This window comes from Cynocephalus volans, chromosome 12 (assembly GCF_027409185.1).
Source record: "Cynocephalus volans isolate mCynVol1 chromosome 12, mCynVol1.pri, whole genome shotgun sequence".
NCBI lineage: Eukaryota > Metazoa > Chordata > Mammalia > Dermoptera > Cynocephalidae > Cynocephalus > Cynocephalus volans.
The window spans coordinates 96,472,341-96,487,475 of record NC_084471.1 but is presented as its reverse complement, the minus strand read 5'-3'; the positions used below and the strand labels follow the sequence as shown (position 1 = coordinate 96,487,475).

The 15,135-nt window shown below is 39.7% G+C and overlaps 1 protein-coding gene across 1 annotated transcript in view; it reads left to right on the top strand.

Annotated features, from left to right (window-relative positions):
• DERA (deoxyribose-phosphate aldolase) overlaps positions 1-15,135 on the top strand; it is a 107,585-nt gene that overhangs the window by 27,022 nt on the left and 65,428 nt on the right. Inside the window, exon 2 of the mRNA XM_063075956.1 lies at positions 14,941-15,038. Within this exon, the coding sequence (XP_062932026.1) occupies positions 14,941-15,038 (98 nt within the window). The remainder of the gene's footprint in view (positions 1-14,940; positions 15,039-15,135) is intronic.

Here is a 15,135-nt window from a genome sequence, read left to right as displayed (position 1 = left end):
CTTTTTAGCTGTATCAATCTCTGATATGTCAAAGTTGCATTTTATGTTTATTAAATTTAAAATTCTTGACACCAATTGATTTTTATCTGTGGAACATATTTTTAATTGAGAAAATATTTTCTCTACAAGTGCTGAGGTATTTGGTAAGTTCAGCACATGCTATAAATGGAGGGTGTTTTCAATTTTCAATTTTTTGGTATTGAAATGTGTAAATATTTTAACACAGATAGCTTCACAGATAATATTTTTGCCTTCATTATGAGACAAAATAAGAAATATTTTTATAAGATAAAACTTGTCAAATAAAATGTCTGTATGATTCTTTTGAATGTTTTGCTAAATTTAAACACTGTAGAATTGCAAGCTTTCTCAATTTTATTTCTTTTCTGTACAGAATATAAATTTGTCCACTAAAATAGGAGCTTGAGGTAGCTAGTCTCCAAAGATGGACCAGGTCTCTGGTATTGATGTCCTTGTGTACTTCCTTACTGCATTGATCCTGGGCTGGCCCTGTGACTCACTGTAACCAATAGAATGTGGTAGAAGTTGTGAGGCTAGGCTAAGGCCTGGAATCCTGCTCACATAGCCAACCGTAGCGCTCTTAATCCTTTCATGATGCCAATTGTCTAGCTACTCGACCACGCTAGTTGTCAGGTTCTTTTACCTGCTGGTAATTGTGCCAACTGGGCCAAATGTTGAGCGAGGGCTGGGTCTGAAGCTCCCAGACCCCTCGAGCCCTTTCAGACAAGGTCACAAACGCTTCATACACCCGACTGGGTCACCAGACCCCTTTCACACAGATCTATGAGCTAGGCAACCGGCCAAAAGGTCCTAGGAGCATTAGGTTGGAAAGCATGGCTGTGCTAGGCAGATGCCCGAGGCTGACTGCAGGGTGCCTGCTTCACTAAATTCTCCTCTCTCTCTCTCTCTCTCTCTCTGAAGAACACGAGAATAGCAACAAAACTAAAAACATACATTGGTGCACATGCTCACTAACTCCACACACACACACACACAATTTGCTTACAGTGGATGCTGAACCATACCCAACTGGACCCGAGGTGTGGGCCCTGACCAAACTATTCTATTTTTGCAACAGAAGTGATGCTGTGACAATTGCTTTTACAATTTTGAGAGTCCTGAGCTGCCTTTTAAGAGATTTAGCTGCCCTGTTGGAGAAGGTACATAGAGATGGAAAGATTCTGAGATTGCACGGAGAGAGAGGAGACCTAGTATCACAGCAGAGCCAAGTTTTCCAGCTGCCCCTTCCAAGGTACCAGGCATGAGAGAAACCGTCTTGCATGTTCCAGCCCCAGTTGCCATCTGCCTGCTGCCATGCAAGAGATCTCAAGTGAGAGCAGCAGCACAGCCGCTCAGCAGAGCCCCAGTCAACCTATTGGGAAAAATAATAAAACAGTTGCTGTTTTTAGCCACAACACTTTGTGGTGGTTTGTTATGCAGCAATAGATAGTCAAAACAGATGTTAACAAAGGAGGACCATGGTATGTATCCTCTAAGAACAAAAGGGAGACTTTGTTTTCCAGAAAAAGAAAAAAACGGGTGAAGGGACAATCTTCAGATTGGGGAACACAGGCCCTGGCTGGACGTAGGACACGCATCCTGACGAACAAAGGAGGACAGCTAGTAATTATGCCTATTAACAGGTCATCTGCATATTCAGTGAGCTTAGAGGAATGCTATGAATATTTATGGTGAAGGCTGTACACATGCGTAATGAGTGAACACATCACAAAGGTGTGTTATTGCTTAGGCTGTATATAGGCTGGCTGTGGCTGGTTTTGACGTGGCCTCTCTTCTCTGAGAAGAGGAAGAATGTCCTTGGAGTCACTTTCTGTCTAACTGGAGCCATAGTGGGCCCCCGGGGATGAGAGGGAGGGGACGGGCTGTGGCTGGCCCCGGTGGACTCGTTGAAGGTGATTGTAGAATTCAAGCTGTAGCCGATGGGGCCTTATCTTCTGACAGTTGCCACTGTGTAGGTACAGAAAAGAAAACTTTGTGACAGTTAGTGAGACACATACTTTAAGGTTAAGAAATACACGTCTGTTCTTTCCATTCTGCTGTGGCCATTTGGTTCTGTTTGAATGTCTCTCTTAACCTCAGTGAGTCCATTTTGTCCGTCCATGTGGGTCTATTTTAAACAGATAAGATGAGATATTCCAAATTGCAGCTTTAAAATATTAAAATTAACACCTGTCAACTAGTTGAAATCTCATAATGTAGTTTGTTCAAATCCACTCTTACTTTTGTAGGGATAAATTTCAGTGTCTTTTTCTGCAATATTGTCATCAGTAATTGCAGTTCACTAAAAATTTGAAAAGCTGGAAGCTTTTGGTGTTTTATTTATTTAATAGGGTTATTATTATTATTATTTTTTTTTTTAGGATTCCCAACTGATTTTGACAAAAAAAAAAAAAAAACACCAACATTTAAAGGTTTTATTTTAAGAATAATTCATGACCAGTGCACATCAGCTTAGATTGATTGACAAAATGCTGACATTGAAAGAGTCAGATGTTTCTAGTATACAACTGATGATGACCAGCAAAGAGAGAGAGACCATATTGCCATGAAGAAGTATTTATTTTTAATTTAACATCAGCTTTCTCACAAAGATCAGGTAGTTCATTTATTCTGTGCATGTGTGAAATATTTAAAATCTGACAACTATAGCTTGTACTTTGTTAGAATATGGAAGCTTATGTGGATGAACTTGTAAGTTATGTATCTATCACAATGACATCCAAGTATATTTCTGCTCCATAGGTTTGTTAGTAAGAGCATTGTTTTTATCGGGTCACTATATTCCAACAAATTTGTATCCATGTTATCAGTGCAGAATCAAATAATTACATGTTCAGTGCTACCCTCTTAAGCTGAATTTGTAGTGGCAGTCACAATAATGTCAGATATTTTACTGTGAGCAACACAGACTTTCGAATTTTTTTCTTTGATTTGGTAAATTGGATTTAAAGAATGAGCCAATATTTGAATTAATTTAACTGATTTTCTGTTTGATTTTCTATTGTAAGACTGGCCTGAAAGTGCGAATCTTACCTGTTGGGAAGGCTCATCTCGCAAAGCCCAGGAGACAGAGATCATTGCAATAAAGCAAGAGGTTTTTATTCCAGCATGCTGGGGTTGCTCCGTCTTCAGCACAGAAGCGGCCCCGAGCTCTTAACACAAGCACTTTTTATACAGTTTGGTAGGCAGACTTTGGCAACAGGATGAGTTGTATACAGCTTATTGGTCACCTGAGGTGACTTTTAAATTCATTGGTTGCTTTTAGTGGGGTAGTATACAGACGAGGAACTGGGGAATTGCCCAACAGCCCACCCCTTGTGTGGTTAGGCCCTTCCCGGAACTGGGTGAACATTGGGCGGTTTGGAAAGTCCTTTATCTGCCCTTACCTTTGCGCAAGCTAATTACAGAAGCAGAAAAGCTAGTCAGTTAATATTTAAGGGTGGGGGAAGGGGTTCAGGTCCACACTATGACTCTGCTATAAAACAGGTATTTTCTAGTACTTTGTGAAATTATCTGCTAATGGAGCCAACAAATTAATAACTACTGCTTTACTTCTTACACATTCACTAGAAAATTTGGATGTAAAAATGAGCAGTATTTAGAATAGTCATTTATCTAAATGAAAGTCATGCTGCAGAGTTTTATGTAGCTGTGTCTTCTGAGGATGTGTTAAATCGGCATCTTTAGGCACAGGCTTCCTAACATAACTGCTTAGTTTCTGAAGTAGATACCAATGCTTTTTAGCAGGTTTAGGTCATCTTGTAGTCAGTGGTAATCTCTGGTTTTCATGGCATGTGGCAAATGTTGAAAAACATTTTATGCAAATTACAGATAATCAACTTTCCTAAGAAATGGAAGTTCAGAATTAATTCTTTCATTTAAATATATTTTTTGGAGGGCATTGTTGCTGATAGTTTTTTTTCCCCGGGAATTAAAAAGCCTGACTGAAAGTAAATCATTTTAGATTTCTAGAATATACTAAATTATAAAAGGACTGCTTTCAGTCTGCTCTCTGCAAGGAATCTAGAGATTCCCCAAACATATTCCACATTCACCTAACCTACAGGTGGGTTCACTTAACCTTTAGTAGGGTCTCATTGACCCTACTGATTGGCTGCATTGTGCATTTGTGTCACTTGCATGCACAACTAGCTGCTATATCAAATGGGTGCAGAGACACAACCATGTTGAATATTCCTCCTATCGCCATCCAAGACTGGAAGGACTTAGCTGACTTTAGCTGTAAATATTGTGAGTACCCTCAAGTTATCAGTGAATGCCCTGCTTGCTGGAAGTGTTAGTTTAATTATGTCTGGCAGGGTGGGGAAAAGAGTCATTTTGGTCCCTTTCAGAATGAGCCACTTGGTAAAATGAGAACTCTCTTCACTGCACGTGCCTCTCACGTCTTGCTACAGGAGACCTGGAAGAAGCTGGAGTCTACCAGTAGTGCTAGGCAATGTTGGAATCCTGCGGACTGGGCCAATTGTTGAGCTAGGGCTGGGTCTGGAGCTCACAGACCCCTCAAGCCCCTTCACAACTGGGTCACAAACCCTTCACATGCCAGGCTGGGTCACCAGACCCCTTACACGCAGGCCTATGGGCTAGGTAACCGGCAAACAGGCCCTTGGGAGCCGCAGGTGGGAAAGGCATGGCTGCTAGTTCTGCGGTGGCCACCCGAGGCAGTAAACACCAGCCAAGTTGGGGCGCCGAGCAGGGGCACTAACTCTGCCCACACACAACCTATTCACAGCAAAGATTCTGAACCTCTGCGGGGCCCTGACCATTTTCCTATATTTTCCCAACACTACCAGACCCATCCTGGTTTATTTTAACATTGTTAAAAAATGAAATACACAAAATGAATGTTAGCCCAGATGAGACAGGGAGTGTAAATTGAGTATGCCTGGGCAAAGGCGGTCACCTTAGTGAGGACCAAAAGCTCAGCAGGTGGACTGTATAGAGAAGAGTAATTGAATCTCACTCCAGTAGTCACTTAGAACATGTTGTAGTTGGAGAGAGGGGGCAGAGAGATTAGCCCTGACACTTCTAATCCATGGATTCTTCCACACACAGATTACCTGAGGATTTTTATGTGGGGTGAACAGAGGAAGCTCTTCCTTAAATTTTGTGCTTTGTGAACCTTAGAGACACTTCTGGAATATCAATTTTTGTTTAACTATTCACTCACCAGATGGGAATAATAGCACCAGAGAAAAAGTAGCTCTTATTTGTTGGAAGGCAAATTTTAAAGACAGAATAGAAATGCTATAGTCAGTGAACTGATGAGATTCTGCCCCCTTTCTCTGCTGTGCCCCTGCTAAAGTTCTGGTTCACGCTGTCATCTGCTTTTGCCTGAGCCTACTAACCAGCTTCCCCACAGTAGCCAGGGGTATTCTTTTAAAACCTAAATCAGACCTTTTCAGCCTTTAATCTAACTCTCATTACCCCTCCTCCCCCCACGCCTCCTCAGTCTCTGGTAACCACTCTTCTGTTCACCACTTCTATGTGATAAACTCTCTTAGCTTCCGCGTATGAATGAGAACATATGGTATTTCTTTCTCTCTTCCTGGCTTACTTCACTTAGCATAGTGTCCTCCAGACTCATCCATGTTGCTGCAAATGACAGGATTTCATTCTTTTTTATGGCCGAGTAGTATTCCATTTATTTGTTTATGGACACTTGATTCCAAATCTTGGCTATTGAAAATAGTGCTGCAGTAAACACGGGAGTGCAAATATCTCTTCGATACGTTGATTTCCTTTCCTTTGGATATGTGCTGAGTAGTGGGATTGCTAGATCATACGGTAGTTCTATATTTAGTTTTTTGAGAAACCTCCATACTGTTTTCCATAGTGGCTGTGCTAATTTACAGTCCCACCAACATTATATAAGAGTTACGCTTTCTCCTCATCCTCGTCAGCATTTGTTATTTTCTGTCTTTTTGATAATAGCCATTCTGACTGGAGTGAGATGATATCTCACTGTGGTTTTCGTTTGCATTTCTCTGATGATTAGCGATGTTGAGCACTTTTTCATATACCCTTTGGTCGTTTGTGTGTCTTCTTTTGAGAAATGTCCGTTCAACTCATTTGCCTATTTTTTGATTGGTTTGTTTGTATTTTTGTTCTTGAGTTGTTTGAGTTCCTTGCATATTCTGGGTATTAATGCCTTCCCAGATGCATAGTTTGTAAATATTTTATCCCACTCTACAGGTTGTCTTTTCACTCTGTTGATTGTTTCCTTTGCTGTGCAGAAGATTTTTGATTTGATAAAATCCCTTTTGTCTATTTTAGCCTTTGTTGCTTGTGCTTTTGAGGTCCTCTTCATTGTCTTTGCCCAGGTCAGTGTCTTGAAGAACTTCCTGTATGTTTTCTTCTAGCAATTTCATGGTTTCAGATCTTACACTTGTCTTTAATCCATTTTGAGTTGATTTTTGTATATGGTGTGAGATAGGGGTCTAGTTTCATTTTCCTTCATATGGATATTCAGTTTTCCCAGCATCATTTATTAAGGAGACTGTCCTTTTCCCAGTGAATATTCTTAGCACCATTGCCAAGAAAATTCATGGTTGGAAAATCAGTTGCCTATAAATACATGGCTTTATTTCTGAGTTTTCTATTCTGTTCCATTGGTCTATGTGTCTGTTTTTATGCCAGTACCGTGCAGTTTTGGTTATTGTAGCTTTGTAATATATTTTTAAGGCAGGTAGGGTGATATCTCCAATGTTCTTTTTGCTCAGGATTGCTTTGGGGTCTTTTGTGGTTTCATACAAATTTTAGAATTGTTTTTCATGTTTTTGTGAAGAGTGTCATTGGTATTGATCAAAATTTTTTTTTATCAGAGATGTTCCTTGCCCATACCCACTCCTGCATTCTCCATTCTGTTATCCTGTGTAAGTTTTTGTTGTAGCCATATATATAATATATTCAGTAGATATTTATATGTTTATTATGTTTCATTAGAAAAAGCCCTGTGAGAATAAGGTTTTGTTTTTTCATTCACTGCTGAATCTCTAGAGCTTACAGTAGTGCCTGGCATCATTGTGGGTACCCCTTTTATATTAAGTGTAGGAATGTAATTCATAGTCAGAATTGCATTTATCAAAATTTCCAGAAGATTTTCTGTCTCTTATCTGTCTTGTATCTTAAGTTCAACCTGTCAACTTTGGGTACAGACCGCAGTAGACTCTGTAAGCAAGCCTGGAGCCATTTGGTCTGGGAATTCTGGGGTCCTGTACACCTTGAGCGTGGACTAGAAGGGGAATGTGGGTCCAGGGAAAGTCTGTACCCTTAGCCCCACAGACTCCCCACCTATGGGGGAGGGCATGGCTGTGGTGGACCAGAACAGACTCTAAACTGGGGGCCCATCTCACCTAGGTGTAATTTTGGTATTATGTATGAGTAATATAATACTCAGGTTCTATCTGGTGGTGCATGATGCTAACATTTTGGTGATCTTTTCTTTGAGAACAGTAACAGGGGCATTCTGACATCATTATTTCTGCCTGACATTGTGCAGCTTTGTCAGGCTGACTATGTGGAAGAGCTCGGTGGCCTAGAATTGCTCTTGAAGGATGTGGTGTGATGAAAGCATACTGAAGAGGTGTTGTGTGGTGCCATACCTAGACTGCAGTGACAGTGGCCTTACTGGTCTACCCGCTGCAGTCTGCTTCACTTTCTGCCTGTCCTGTCTGGCAGTTCCTCTTAATTCAAGAGTTAAGTGTATTTTGTTTTTCCTGCTCAATAGGTAATGCATGCTCTTTGTAAAAATTTTAACTACTACGGAAATACATAACATGAGAAAGTATGAAGGTACTTTAAAAAGTCCATGGAAAAATAGAATTAAAAGCTAATGCAAATCTTTCTATGGACTTTTTGAAGACCCTTCATAGATACCTTACATAAGCATACTTTTGAAGAGAAATATTTCTATCAATTTGGTATATATTCTATTATTTTTTTACACATATACTAACAGATAGATGTTTTCTCTTTTTGTTTTTTATAAATATTTTTTAAAAAAAATTACACTGCTGTGCAGGTTACGTATTTTCACTGAGTAATTTATCAAAATCGGATTTCTACAACAGTGCTTAATGATGTACTTCATTCTTTTTAATGGCTGAAATACATTCCCTATTATGGATTTGCTGTGTTTTATGGAATCATTCATGGATCTTTGTGTCATTTGCAGCAATGCTGCCATAAATACCTTTTTATATTCGCATTTGCATACTTACAAAGTATTTCTATGGGATATATTCTGTATGCTAGTTATTAAAAAAAATACTTCTTTAATTTATTATAGTTCTGTTTGGAAATCTTCAGTGACTTCTGATCACCTATAGGATAAAGTCTAGGTCAGTACTGTCTAACAGAAATATAATTTAAGACATGAAGTAATTTAAAATTTTCCAGTATGCACATTATAAAGAGTAAAAAGAAACAGGTGAAAATATTTTAAATAACATTTTACTTAACCAAATATATCCCAAATATTATCATTTCATGGTGGAATTAGTGTTGAAGCATTATTAAGGAGATATTTTACATTTTTCTCTTTTCTGTAGTGAATCTTTGAAATCTGTGTATTTTACATTTAAAGTACATCTCAAGTTGGACTAGCCACATTTCAAGTGCTCAGACAGGCACATGTGGCCGCTGGCTACTGGTTAGATAGCACAGGTCTCTAGACTTAGCCATGTACTTAAGATGCCTTACAAATAAGCCCCATTCAATAAAATATAGCCATTAGATTTTTGTTCCCGACACCCCCATTTTCCACAAAACTGCAGTGCTTCCTCTTTATTTTTTCTGAATCCTGGCCATCCTTTGGGCAGGGTTTCTCAACCTTGGTAGTATTGATGTTTGGAGCCAGGTAGTTCTTTGTTGTCGGAGACTGTCCTGTGCATTGTAGGCTGTTTAGCAGTGTCCCTGGCTTCTACCCACTAGATGCAGGTGGCACCTACTCCCCCACCCCCAGCTGTGACAACCAAAAATATCTCCCTCAAATCTCTACTTACCAACTAAGGGTTTTCTTGGCCAATTGGATAAGCCTACTATGAACTACCCTTCCTCTGAACTTGACTTATTCCCAATCAGTGTGATAAATATATGTTGTGGGGAAAAAGACTTTTGTGGTCAAAAAAGTTTGAGAAATACTGGATTCAAGAAAATTCAAGAGTTTTTTTTTTTTTTACTATGGGACTTTGTCATAGAGTTTAATATGCTAATGTGTTCTATGCATCTCCAAGAGAAGTTTTCCCATCTAACATGTCCCAAACTTACTGATCATTGTAATAGAAATTTATCATTTTTTGGCTCTCTAGCAACCAACTCCCATCCTCTTACTCTTGGAGCATCTTTTAGTATGTGGACTAGGTTGGAGGCATGACAGAGGAAGGAGATCTTCCTTGTCCTCCTTGTCGCCATAGTCATGCACAGCACATGACCTAGGCTTAGGCATCAGATGCTCAATGGGAACTTGAAGCTCTGACTGAGTTAAGGAAGATGGCAGTGATGTTGACAGGTGGCAGCTGCTGTGACATCTTGGCCAGACTGTTGCTGTAAAGGCTGTGTTGTCTTTCTAGCTTGGGTCTCTGTTGTCTCTGGCTCCTGTCTGTTTTCTGAGCTTGGTCTTCCAAACTCTTCTCAATTTTCTTAGCCCTTAATATTCTTCCCTTTTTGCTCCAGTCACCGCAGATGATTTTCATATTTCCGACTGAAAGATTTCGAACTGATAAAACCTGTGGAGCCAGTTGGGAAATGTTGGTTGAAAGCATTGACTTTTGTCCTTCTGTGTTGGCTTTTATTTTGCATTTTTCAGCTCCTCCCAGGTCTATGGCTTTTCTCCTCAATTTTCTCCCTAAGCCTTTACAGAATAGGAACAACCTCTTTTTATGCCATTGCATTTCTCACACCATGTAGCACAAGGTACTCTAGAAATCCTGAATGGAGAGACCGTAGGACTTGCATATGGGAGCTCAGATATAATCTGCCTCATTCCACTAAGGAGCTGTGGCTGTCTAGCTGCATAACCGCAGTCACCAACTGCTGCTGGAAACTGGGGCTGATAATTGAGTGACCGTGGGCACCCTGGAACTGAAATGGCCAGCTCGAGGGCTGTACCAAACAGTATTTCAGATGCCAGAATAATTTTAGTTCCTAAATTAACGTACTGGCAATAGCTAATGAGTTGAGGAGGAGTATAATTGGCAGAAATTGGCAATTTATTACTAAAAAGCAACAGTAGTTGAGAAATGACTACTGTCTCAAGGAGGGATGAAGGATAAAGGAAGGTGAGAACACCTTAAAACATGATGTGACTCCTGTGCATAGCAAGGTGCGGGAATGCACATACCTTGTAATATGAACCCAGACTATCTTCAGCTGTGATGATGTATTCTTTTTTTTCTTTTTACTTTAAATTTTATTTTTTTCATCATACATGTTTATGGGGTACAATTTGTTGTTTCAATACATGTACATATTGTACAATGATCTAATCAGAATAGTTAGCATATCTGTCACCTAAACATCTGTCATTTCTTTGTGGTTGTGATGATGTATTTTGAAAGAATATTACAACCCATTTAGCTATGGATACAGGACATATTGGAAAAGACAGCCAAATGGCAGAGGAGTATAAACAGAGAACAGATGAGCTTGGTGCAGAGGCAACAAATTGGGAAATCAAGTTGGACTTCAACTTGGTGCCAGCAATCTAAGTTGTCGTTTTTTTAGGGGATATAGGGGATATATACTCACCTGGACTTGTATTGATAGCCTAAAGGATGGCCTGGCAGGTGAATGTATGTGGGATGGGAGTTAGAGATCAGAGGCAGAGTGGTAGTGGGGAGATATGTCGTTATTGGTTTATAGAACATCTGTTTGGGTTTCAAGGACTGGGTTTAACCAGTAGCAAGTTAGGAGAGTTGGCTAATGACCAGTTGGGGCATGGATGCCCTAGGTTGCTCACCCAGAGTTTGTTGGATGCTGGACTTTGGAAAGAAGACTAATTCTAATGGCCAGCAGGTTGATCTCTCAGGATAGCCTTCGTTTTCTTTCTTTTTGGGTTAGGAACCGGGCAAGGCTAATAAATCTGCATATTTGTAAAAACGGAATGATTTCTGAGCCTGGTTGGATCAGGCATGTACTGACATCCAGGAATCTTTTATCTAGCCAACTTAACCCTTTCCAAGGTTAAGAGTGAAGGATATGACCAAGTGATATTTCACTAGTTTCAGTGTCTGATGTAAAAAAATAAATTTACCATGACGGAAGAGGCACAGACATTTATTGAACAACTATTTCTGTGCTAGGTCCTTGCACAAATGGGAAGGTGCAGCTAATACCTGGGAGGTTTCAAATTAGAATTGAAAACAAACAATGCAGAAACAATAGACGCTTAGGTGAATACAGTAAAAAGGGTACTCAGTAATATACTGTGGTTATCAAAATATACTCTTAAGTGCATATCAGGAAAAGACTCTTTAGAGACACTAGAAAAAAAATTTGGGTGGTACAGTGAGATATGAAAACATGGGAAATTTAATCTCTTTTATTTTTTTCCAAAATGTTTTGGGAAAAATCTAGTAAAGTATCATAATTTATTTTTGTTCTTTAGGAACAAAGGAAAAATCAAAATACAAAATGCACCTCCTTTCCTAGAGTTGTCATTTGGAATTACATGTTTAGGAATACTTTGGAGACTATAAGAACATTCGTAGAAACAGAGATGGAAGAATGGAAAGGCTAAAGAGTAGATTTGCAGGGAAAATCATCTCTGTCTCCACTGAGACTCCACAGGAAAAATAATAAAAAAATAAATTGTGAGAGGAGTATTTGAGAACAACCAACAGAAGGGCCTGAAAGCCACCAAAATGACATACTAAGAGAAACAGTGGGATTTTCTTCATTGGAGAGTTTTAAGAAAAAAGTATTATTGCCTTCTAATTAAGATTTCATGTCTGTTCTCCCCAAAGGCACGTGTACTTGAAACCCTTCCTGGCTTCATAAGAAGAAGATTCTATGGTCCTGATGAGAATATGTGCATTAGAATCACTTCTCCTAGAAAGGAGACGCTAAAGGGTACTTGAATAAAATATTAAAAATTATGAAGGACGTAACATAGGCCAATGAGTCCTTTCTTTTCCCCAGACCCCATAATATGAGAACAAGGGTTATTTGATGAAATTAAAGAGTAGCAAATTAAGTGCTAATAAAATGAGATAGTCACTTATATAATTCATTGCCATGGGAGGTCACAGAGGCAAATTCTGCGGCTGGATTAAATATGGGGCTGGATAATTTTATGACCACTAATGATATTTTTAGCAGTCAAGGCTGAGAAGCAACCCTATTACCCTCTTCTCCAGTAGATGGTTTGCAGGGACCTCTGCCAAGCGATGTCTGAGAAGTGTGAGAGCAGGCCTTGTGGGTTCTAACCTTTGGTGAGAATTGTACTAAAAATTGGTTTTTAAGGTGAATGTTCCCGAGCCTCCCATTCATGCTTCAATCCTAACTTCTCTTGTGGAGATCCAAAAGTCCTTTCTAATCAAAAGAAATTAAAAAAGACATTGCCCAGAATTAGATCATTTCTGGTCTTTGGGAACCACTCAACATATTTATTGAATGCCACTCATATCTCAGGTACTTGCTTAGAGTTTTAAAAATCTGTTGGCACATCATACCTTTCTGAGGAAAGGGGACTGCATGGAAGCACAAAGAAGCAAAGGGGTATTTTCACCTGTGAGGTTCAGGGAAGAAGGCTCCCAGAGAACTGACAGCATTTGACCTGAGTCTTAAAGGATCGGTAGAGGTTCTCCATACAGGCAGGGTGAGGAAGGGCATTGTATGCAGAAGGAACAAGCAGAATGCGCAGCTGCAGAGAACATGGCATAACTGGTCAGGCAGTGCCTGTAGTTGATGAAGGTTGTTCCACAGAGTTGGAGGGACAGACAGGGAGGAGCTGAGTGTGAGCAGAGGAGGGAGCCAGATGGGAGCCCTGGTTTTGCCTGAGACCTTGGGGACTAGAGAAAAGGAGGGGAGGAACTTTGAGGAAGTGTCACATGGCCCCTCAAAGCCTTGCCCACCCCCTCTGACCACTGTCAGCCGTTACTTGGTGGTCAGCCTTGCACTTCCCACACAACTCTTTGTTTCAAACTTTTACTGTCTGCCTGAAATATTAGCTTCTGTCTTTACCATGAACCTAATCACCATTATTGGGCATTAAAAAAAAAAAAAAAAAGAAGAACTCCCCTGTGTTTGGGTAGAGGGAGGTGCTGATAGATCTTAGATAAATTGGGATGAGTCTAGGGTGTCTCTCTGGTCTTATTCCCTTGAGCTCTGCCTGGAAACAAATTGGTCTTTTGGTGGGAAAGAAGAGGCAGATTTCATCTGCTTGACCCCGGGCTCCCATTTTCTCTGTGAAGCTGGCTTAGCAAACAAGCAGGGAAACATACAATGTCTTTGAGGAGCAGGAGCAGATGGATTGAAATGTTAAAAATCTGTTTTGTTAAATGATTTCGGCTAAGAAAATAATTTAATTAGCGTGAAAAAAAAAAAAAAGCACCCAAACTGTTCTTTCTTCGGTGATGTTTAAATAAAAATATCATTATTAATCACTCAGATTGCAACTTGGAATTTCTATATCATTAATACTGATTTTTTAAAGAAGAACCAAATGAAATGAGATAGAGAAATGAGAGAATATCTTTTTAAGCATTGGTTTTCTTGGTGATCTCATCTTTGTGGTGGATGCAAATACTTTATTATTATTATTGTCATTTGTGTTGTTACATAACACAGTATGCAATCAACATTCATTTTGCCCATTACATTATAAGGAGTTGTGTAGTTGGGTCATATTTTTTAATGGGTAACCTTTTCCACAGTAGTCTTTTAAGGCTCTTTTAAGACGATGATTCTGCAAAAACATGGACTTGCTAGAGGGATATAGAAATGAGGTTAGTTATGGAAGATGAATGAGTTCATGTCCAGTTAGCTGTGAGGCTGTTTATATTGTAGAATATCAGTGGATGAAGCTGAAACATGTGTACCAGATGCTGTGTTTGGTGTTAAACACCCGAAGATGAGTAAGATCATGACGTACTATATAGTAAGCACAAGAGACAATTTCACTTTACTCCTACTACAAGTGCTGTAGTGGAGATATACCCAAATGTTAGCCCTATCCGGGGAGCCGGCAGTGTTTTTGCAGAAGGTGACATTTAGCCTGGGACTTAAAGTAGAAATTACAGCCAACCAGAAGAGAAGAGAGACTGGATGGAGGTAGGAGAGAGCATTTTAGAACAGAAGCAGCAGAGAAGTCTCCTGGAACTTCGAACAGCTTGTTTTTTTTCTGTCCCTTTTTTCTACCTTCTGTTATATCAATGTTATTTCTAATACATTTTGAAAAATACTCCTTTGAAGAATGAATGGGCTGTATCCTAGCAGCATCTAGTAGATATTAATCTTGTCAGTAACGGGGTAGTGATCAAGGATTTCTTTAAGCCCCAATATTAATTCACTTAAGTCCTGATTAATCATTTGCTCTCCTGGACTAGACACTCACAAATAAGTCTTTTCTGCCAGCAGTGAGGTACGTGGCATGGGTAACACAGCATTTCCTCCCATGGTTAGACATGTCTGTGCCGTGAATCAGTACAGGTTCTTCTAGCTCCAGTTATACTTGATTTTACATGAAGTATGCCTTTTGATGACTGGGCTTCCCTCAACCAAGTTATTTATTTGTAGTTGTGCAAAAAAGAAACATAAGTTTTAAAAGAGCATTGATGTCAATTGATAAATGTATCCTTTCAAGGGCCATGTAAAAACAGGTGACTATATTTAATAAAACTTTTAAGTTTCAAAAAGTGTTGTTCTTTCCCCCTTTAGACCTTGGCTGGATCTCCAAAATACAGGTGAATCAACCGGCAGTTCTGAGGCGTGCAGAACAGATCCAGGCCCGCAGAACCGTGAAAAAGGAGTGGCAGGTAGGGTTCTTCTTGAGCATTCTGTCCCTGTATTTTGCGACGCGTGTTCTCTTCCCTCAAGGCCAAAATATTGAATTTCGCTCAAGATGCATCTAAA